Here is a 9,146-nt window from a genome sequence, read left to right as displayed (position 1 = left end):
TTACTATTAGAAAATCAGACGCTTTGCAATACTAGTGCTGTTGTGGGACTCTTATCTTCTTATTCCCGTGGCTTTTCCCGTTGGTTTTTGGGGAAAGTGGAGCACTATTCATAAAACAATTGAGGAATAATCATAAAGAAAACAATAAAGTCTTATCTTCTGCTAGCCATGTTAAGGCTATCTGGAAGTGGGAATTGTATCACCTTTACTTTCCAGAAACTTGTTGAACCAAAGTAGCTGAGACAGGATAGACTTGGTGCCTGTCAGTAACCTCGAACATCTTAACGGCTCAATTGAGGAGCGGCTGTTTCGCCTGCCACGTCACGATAGAAGCATTGGCAAGAGCAGCGGTGATAGAAACCACGTCAGTAACCTCTAACATCTTAACGACACGATAGAAGAGCTGGTCATCAATCTCAATGTTCTCGGACTCAGTCTCCCTGTAGAGCTTGAACGTGATTGGAGAATCAATCTTGTTGGAGTGGGTAAGGGACTGAATGATCAAGCTGTAGTTGACAAAATCGAAGCCATAACCGTCCTGGCGCATGCGTGACATCAAATTGAGGCGGTATTCTCGAGTTCATCGTTGTGAGCACAGACGCCGATGAGGGCCTTCCCGGTCTTCTCGTCCGTCTTCAGCACCAGACCTCACTCGGCAGCTCTCGTTTGCGTCGACAGATGAGGAGGAGATTGCCTGCTGAATATTGGATAGTGGCGATGGGGTTGGCATGTGATCACACCACATGATAACTAGTAAAAACACAACATTGCATATGTAGTCAAAAGATGATGTTCCACAATCCACATAGATCTAGAAGTGGTGATGCTTCTTCTTTCCATGAGCCTCTTCCTCTTCTTCCTTTGTCTCTTTCTTCTCATGATGCTCATGGAAAGCAAATCCACCCGAACCAACTGCAGCTGCTGCAACAATCTCATCTTCTATCTTGTGCCTGTGGGCATGCTCTGGGTCTTTCTTTTCATTGTGCTTCTCATGCAAGGTAAAAGCGCCGGCAGCAGCCACACCGACTTTGTCGAGGTGCTTGAGATGCTTGTGGTGCTCCTCCTCCTTCTTGTAATCAAGTTCAGATTCATGAGTGGTGGTGCTGCCATATGCCGCCGTGGTTTCACTGTACCGGCCACCTTCGGGTTTTTCAACTCTTTCCTCAGAGTAAGTAGTGGTCTCGTTATAGCCACTATAGCCGCCGGGACGTCCTTCACCAGAATAAGCATTGGTGTCGCCGTAGCCACCACCTAGGCCGCAGGTACGTCCTTCACTCAGAATAAGCATTGGTGTCGTCGTAGCCACCACCTAGGCCACCGGTACGTTCTTCACCAGAATAATCATTGGTGTCACCGTAACTACCACCGAGGCCACTAGGATGTCCTTCATCAAAGTGGCCAGACTGAGGGTAGTTTGAGGGTTTGTCTTCATCCTTGTGGTGGTGGAAGAGACCGCGATGGTGCTTCTCTTCAGACATGATAGGCTTTTGGATATTATGCGGAAAACAGAATGGTTATGATGAGGATGAGGATTTGTAACGTGGGTTGTGATGGTGTGGTCCGGACTATACAACTTGGTAGGATGCATGATGATATGCCAAAGTTTGGTTTGTTGGGATTATCAGAATGGTTGGTGACTGGTGGGTCCCGATCAGAAGCAACCTGAGCCGTTGATGTTGGATCTGTGGTTGTTAATGAGAGATTAAAGTCGGTCAGCATCTGATTTATCTGTAGATTCACGGTGGAGATCGTGAAGTTTTCATAATGGTGAGATGAAAAAAATGAAAGAGAACCGACATAGCTTTTCGTGTCGTTTCCTACAGACGGCGCCAAATGTTGATGCACAAAACCGGAGGTCTTGGAACAACGTAAATCTGACCGTGAATCTGCAAGTAATGTAAATGACACAAGATGTATCGTGGTTCACCCCAAGGTTTGGGTTACGTCTACATTGATTATGTATTTATTTGAGAGTATTTGTGAGGGAGAGAGTGTGAGAGCTTTGCTCTAGATAGGAGAGATTTAGAGTTTGTGTGGGTGAGGAGGCCCTTTTATAGAATAAGGGATTCTCCCCTTTTTACATATTTACCCCTTCCTTTATTACATAATTACATTTAAGTCCCCCGAGTATTTATACGAGGTCTAAATACGAGGCCCTAAATATGGTATAAACAGGAGATAATCCTACTCCGTTGTTTAAGCACATGACTAAGGTAGCATGCACAAGATATGTGGTCCTCCTAGCCCTAGCATTTTAATTTTGTATCAAGAGTTTAATGCTTGCAAAAAATAATGCAAGCCCTTTTCTCGGAGGCAGATTGTCTGCTCTCCTGTTTGGGTGCCCTTCCCATCCCTTCATATTTTGTGCGGTCACAGTTAAGCCACGTCAACATTTTATATATATATATATATATATATATATATATTATAGAGATAATAAGACAAAAAATAATAAGAATATAAAATTTTGACGTGGCTTAACCGTGACCGCACAAATAGGAGGGGATGAGAATGACACCCAAACAGGAGGGCAGACAATCTGCCTCCCCGTTTCTCTTCATCTTTCCCTTTAATAGATGAGAGATTATATTGACACATTCCAAATTACTTCTTCTATGTTCTTTTAATTTTTTAATATTTTCTACACACCACTAACACTTGATAAAAAAATATTAAAAATTTAAAAAGAATATTAAAAAGTTAAAAAGATATGAGGAAATTAATTTAAGGTGTGTGAATATAATCTCCCTTTATAGAGCTATAGCATACCTAACCCTTTATCTATTTCCGTTTTTGGAACTAAAACTATAGCGTACCCAACTCTTTCTCAACTTCCTATCAAAAGTGGGAAATGTGGACAAATAGCCTAATTTAGACCTCATATAGAATTATAACCATCATTTTAAGTTTATGATAATTAGGAAAGTGTTATTGGTACTTCAAAAATCTTATTCTACACTTCTCATAAGTGTATTTTTCTTTCTAAATATAGAAAGTTTAAAGTATAGATTGAGAATTTTAGAGTGCCAATAACAATTTCCGATAATTATAATAAAAAATTAATATGAAATTATTAATATACTCTTTAATACACATTATAATTTTGTATTAAAATTAATCTCAATAACTGGCCAGTTAAATCCCCTTCCATTGTCAATTCGCCCACCCTCACCACCACTACCCCGCAGGTGGCGCTTCGAATCCGGAAGAGCCTGCCCTCCCCACCCCACCCTGGTTCAAGATCTGGTGGTGGGTAAAAGTTCTGCAACGAATAAAACGCAAGTCCACATCAACCGTGAAAATCAATCACACTAATGAAAACCAAAAAGTTCAAATTGATCACACTAATGAAAACCAAAAAGTTCAAATTGATCATACACCCATTAGCCCATAGCTTTGAAAATAAAAAAATTGAAAACAAAACATAAGATTGCTAGAGGAGGAATTGTTTACTGTACACACAAATGTGGGGGGTGAGGTGGTGAGAGAAGGCTGCAGCCGCCAACGTGTGGTGGTCGGGGGTGGGTGGGCGGGCGGTGGAGGACTGAGTAGTGGGATAGGATAGCTGCTAGGTTACGTGTATTTATTTTTTCAACTTTTAATTTAATTTACATTTGATTTGAATTTTTTTAATCTGTTTTCAAGCTCTATTCTTTTTAAGGAAAACTAATGAAAATGGCTTGAAAACTTTGAGTTTTAATGATAAGGACAAAATAAAAGGTAAAGTGAATAATACCAGGTTTGACTTTTTAGTGTAAAAATATGGTTTTTCGTTAAAGTGAACAGTACCGTGGGCTTTTCGTTAAAACTCCCTTCTTTTTATCTCTCAATTTCTATTCTAAGAGTATATTTGTACTTTTACATCAACTTTTGGTTATAATTACTGTAAATTTAAATTAATAGTTATAATTCTATATGAGGTATAAATTAGTTAGTTTTCAAAATTTCCTATCAAAATTTAAGAATGAATCTCATATTGATAGGAGAAGAGATCTTGCATGAGCTTATAAGTTACTCTTCATATTACCTGCCAATTAGGTTTATGGTGGAACCCAACTGCTTTTTTGGTATTAGAGCAGATTATCACACGTATGAAGCTCAACGGTCACACGTGCTCCGCGTCACTCCTTTGTATTGTTCACATGTAAAGCTTGAAAATTCACCAAATATGATAAGGCGTGTTGAGAATGGATCACATATTAATGAGAGAAATTATCTTGTATAGGTTGATAAGTAAGTTGGGTTACTTCCTAAATTGAGAATTAGTTTTATGATAGAATCTCAACTTTCTTTAAACATTTTTTTATCCGAAACAATAATGGTATTTCATTAAAAGTTAAAACACGATTGCAAAAAGGTTGCCGCTGGGTGCATTTCTCTAGTGACTAAATTCTTGATCTGGAGAGAGTAAGGCACAACAAATAAATCACCAACATGGCCACCACAAACAACACAAAACACAAAAACCGTCGATGCAAATTCATCACAATGGATCAGTTGTGACAAATTCAAGGAGGAACACAAAAAGCCATCACAAAAGTGGGGCCACACAAACCAAACACACTAAAAAATCTCTTGTGAAGTAGCACGTGAGCCCATAGCAACGGTCAACAATGCAAATAACGCGGTTCTATGAAACATGGGAGAGTTCTAACATTTTGACTCCAATGATCACTTTAATTCAATGGTCACAATTTATTTCGAAAGAAAAAAATTTAAAAACAAATCGTTAGAAACTAGGAAAAAAAAATATCAAGAGGAAACAATTAAAAATATTTCCTAACACGCCAAGTGAAAATGCAAAAATTCATCTTCTGTGATAGTAAAGCTATGAGTTTAATTTGTCTCGTGTCTCCAAAAAATATTTCTTAATCTAGAAACAAACACCAAAACCATTATTCATCAAAAGTAAAATTGAACATGTGGCACAATCCTAGCGACCTATTCTAAATTAATTCCACTCCCTCTCAAACCACTTTCATGATCCACCACCTCCGAATTCCTCACACAAAAATCTCTCCACTCCTTGATGCTAATCTATCAAAATAGGTGAAAATCCTCTAACATAAGAGAACTAGTATGTATCATGACTAAGAGAGGTTGTGGATATCAAGGGTAATAATAAGTGTACAACTTGTTCCTCTAACCATACGAATCAAAGACCCTTCCTATTACAACTTGCAATGGGCAGGCTTTTTTTTATATTATTATTTTTATTTATTTATAAATAAATTTTTTACTGTTATTAAGAGGAAGGAAGGGTACATTAATTAAGGAGAGAAGATTTTCGAATCATGAACGCATTGGTAAAAATGTCCAACCTATTACATTAATTAAGGAGAGGAGATTTTCAAACCCTAGGCGCATCGGTAGAAACCTAACACCATATCCACTATTATACTGAACCACATGCAAGGGGATTCTATTTAATTAGAAACTTTGACTTTAATTAGGAATAGTTAATTTATTTGTCCTATCAACTTTAACTTTGACATTGTTTGACAGCTCGGACTATACTGACTATTTCAGTCAGATAAGATAAATAGTTGTCGGATAGTACTGACTAAATTAGTCGGGTGTTTGGTGTAGTATCAGACTAATGACCGTATTATTTATACTGTGTTTGGTACTATATCGGATAAGAGGAATTCAAGTATTATTACTTTTAAGATAAAAATTCCTGATTAATGGAAAAAAAAAATGTTTTTACAATTAATAATAGGGAACTTTAACGAAAAGCACCTGGTACTGTTCACTTTAACGAAAAACCACATTTTTACACTAAAAAGTCAATCCTGGTACTATTCACTTTACCCTTTATTTTGTCCTTATCATTAAAACTCAAAGTTTTCAAGCCATTTTCATTAGTTTTCCTTTAATAATATTCACAACCACAAAGTGGATCAAATATAAAAAAAGAAAAAAAAGAAGCCTTTTGTCATTTTGAACTTCGATATTGCATTTCCTACTTGTCCTCCATTTAAATCAAATTATTTAAAGAAAAGTAAAAAAAATTGAAATCACCCATTCTCCAGATCTCTCTGCCGCACCACCCTCTCCAAACCCTTACTCCCTAACCAATTCTTGGCCCAAAAAGGGTTGAAATGCATCGTAGCATCTCCTAATACATCTGAAACCAAGGTTTTAAAAGATACTAGATGCTAATCAGGCGGCGGGCTGGGGCCTAGCGCTTAGGCGGCTAGGCAAAGCCTAGGCGGAATCTATTGTATTTTGTGTAAATAAGTGTCTGTTTATACTTAAAATATATATAATTTCATCATAAACTAAAAAAATAGAATGACATATATGTGGAACAAAAAATAATCGAGAAAAGTATGGAGGCAACACGTGGATTTTAGTGTAAAAAAGATAAAATTACTCTTAAGGCAAACCGAAACTTCTACGCATAAGTAGCAGACAATCATGGCTTAATCAAGGTCAAAAGTGATCAAAATAGGTATTTATTCAAGACCTATTTCATCCATCATCATCAAAATCTCCCTCACAAGGTAAGTCCCAAATTATTTCTCTTAAATTATATTAATTAGCTAATTAATTGTAAATTACACCAAAAAAACCACTAAATGTGGCCAGTTCCATCTCTCCCAAAGGGGCCGGCCACACCCTTATAAATACCACCCAATTTTCTCCAAAAACCTACGTTGAATCCTCTTGCAAAATTCTCTAAATTCTCCAAACACTTTTCCCTCAAAATTCTAACTTTGGCATTGGAGGTTCCAAATCCCCCCATTCATCATGGGCGCGTGAGGCTCTTGACCTTGACCTAAAGTGTTAATTGTTTTGTAGGTGCAATTCTGTCCAAGAAGAAGAATGCGGAAATTTACATCCACAAATTGGTGCTTTCATTGAGAGTTTGATTCACACTCTCGAAGAAGACTCTCGCATTCAACGTTTATAATTTCTCGTTCGTTTGTAGATTTTTCGTACGTTCTACTTCCTAGAATTTTTTATAAAATTATTTGAATAAACGTAAAAGAAAAATACAATGATAAGAAATTTGGAAACCATAACGAACGAAACTTCTTACGTTCAAAGATTCAGATCAAGTGATGGAGATTGCGATGTAGCCCCACCACGACGATCTACAAGGCTCAACGCGACGGCAAGAGGAACAACTTTGCCACCACGGAACACCACCACTATGGCAGCCATGGGGACCACCGTGGTAGTGGGAAGTGGGCCAGCTCTATGGTAACATACTATGGCCTTATGCGCTGCCATTACGTCAGTCCAAACCCAAGACCAGGCCTAGGCCAAGGCACTGGCAGCAGCTGCGCAAGTAGCTCAGTAGGCAGCCCAATCTGTAACCCACGCCGCAAGGCAGCTGAGCCAAGCCCAGTACGAGCAGGCCCAAATTGCTGCCCAAGACGCATCGCACGCCTAAGCCACTCTGACCATTCCCTCAGGCCATATCTAATGCGCTCCCAACGTCGCATCGCGCCTATTCGCCCCACACGTGGCACGACCCACTTCTGCGGCCTAACCCGCTCCCGTGGCTCACTTGGTGATCTCGATCCCGGAGTCCATTACACTTCCCTTACTCAAGGACACTCATACCGTCAAAGCTCTTGCAACCCGAATGACGAACCACACTTGTCTCGACAAGTCATAAAATTGACAAGCGCCCTCGCACAGTAGACGACCTTGGTGAATTAGATTTTACAACGCACCAAGATGTAATGTGCCCTAGATGAGGTGTCCCGAAGCATGACAAGGGCAGATGACGAACTTCTCCAGCAAAGTCCCGGTAAGCAGCCCCTCAACCAGCCACGATCCAAGCGTTCTAGCAGTTTATGCTCTTGCTTGGGTCATCGAGATAATGTATACTCTCATCTTAACGCGCGGAAGAGTGTGCACTCCCAACCAAGCCCACAGATGAGTATACGTTCACGGTTGAGGCCACACTCTGATTATCAACATGGACAAGCTTCCAGGTGAAGTGTTCATTCACAACTAGGCTCGCAATGAGCATTTTCCACCTCACATTGGAGTAGGCAGCACGGCAGATGAAGAGAAGTAGTCACTCAATCAGACTCAAGTTCAATTGGCAGCCAGCAAATAACTTAATTGCTTTCCAGGAATGTGCTATATGCATCGCAGCTACGAAATAGATGAGTCGAGCATAAGGAATAATAGCCTAGAGCAATAGGTCACGATCGGGGGCAGTTAAAAGTTCCACTGCCCTAGCAGAGGAAAATTCAATAAGAAGTTGAGAGGCTTCTAATTGAACGATTGTACAATTTCTAGTGCAACAAGGCTGCTGACGATGTGATTCGACAAGACATGACCAACATAGACATGTCACCATTCACTGATGAGATCGAGCGGACAGATCCACCTTGCGGGTTCATTATGCCTCACTTCACTCCGTATAAGGGAGACAAATATCCGAATCGACATCTCAATCACTACTGCAGTACCATGATCCTCTTTAGGAAATACGACGCGCTTATGTGCCAAAATTTTACCACAACTCTACAAGGCGAGGCGCAAGACTGGTTTCACACCCTACTACCACAATCAATCCGGAGTTTCAACAAACTTTCCTTAGTTCTCATTAAGGAGTATTCGTCTAACCGCTCAATCAAAAGGACATCCGACTATCTCTTCAGCATCATAAAAGACCCTTGGGCGACAATTCGCGACTATGTCAAGAGGTTCAAAGCGGAGAAGGCCAAGATTGTTGGCTGTAACGAGGACATAGCAACGGCAACATTCAAAAATGGGCATCTCACCAAACACCATTTATATAGAAAATTAATCATGGGAGAAAAATTGACCCTAACAGCTTCGTATGCTTTGGTGGAAAAACACGCACTACAGAACGAGGCTAAACAGTCTAACAAAAATGAGTCAGAAAAGAAGTGCATGGAACGTTCCCCGACTAGAGAAGAATCAACGCCCAAAACATTCAACAAGTTCATAGTTCCAATCGGCCAAATTCTCCTCAAGCTCAAGAACGAACCTTGGTTCGGGCTACCGCCACTCATGAAAGGTGCTCTTACCAGGCTGGATCATACAAAGTATTGCGCATTCCATTAAAGACCGGGCCACACTACCAACGGCTGCCTAAAGTGGAAGCAGTACCTTAAGAAGCTGACAAATGAGGGTCGGTGTGACAAGTA

General features: G+C 39.9%; 1 protein-coding gene across 1 annotated transcript; it reads right to left on the bottom strand.

Annotated features, from left to right (window-relative positions):
- Nucleotides 1-747: 747 nt before the first annotated feature.
- On the bottom strand, nt 748-1,303 carry LOC103403063 (abscisic stress-ripening protein 1-like). The gene has a single exon (XM_008341881.4). The coding sequence runs from the start codon at nt 1,286-1,288 to the stop codon at nt 812-814; it is 477 nt and encodes a 158-aa protein (XP_008340103.1). The 5' UTR covers nt 1,289-1,303; the 3' UTR covers nt 748-811.
- Between the last annotated feature and the right edge of the window lie 7,843 nt (nt 1,304-9,146).

The sequence above is a fragment of the Malus domestica genome, chromosome 16 (assembly GCF_042453785.1).
Source record: "Malus domestica chromosome 16, GDT2T_hap1".
Classification (NCBI taxonomy): Eukaryota; Viridiplantae; Streptophyta; class Magnoliopsida; order Rosales; family Rosaceae; genus Malus; species Malus domestica.
This window is presented reverse-complemented; position numbering and strand designations above follow the sequence as displayed.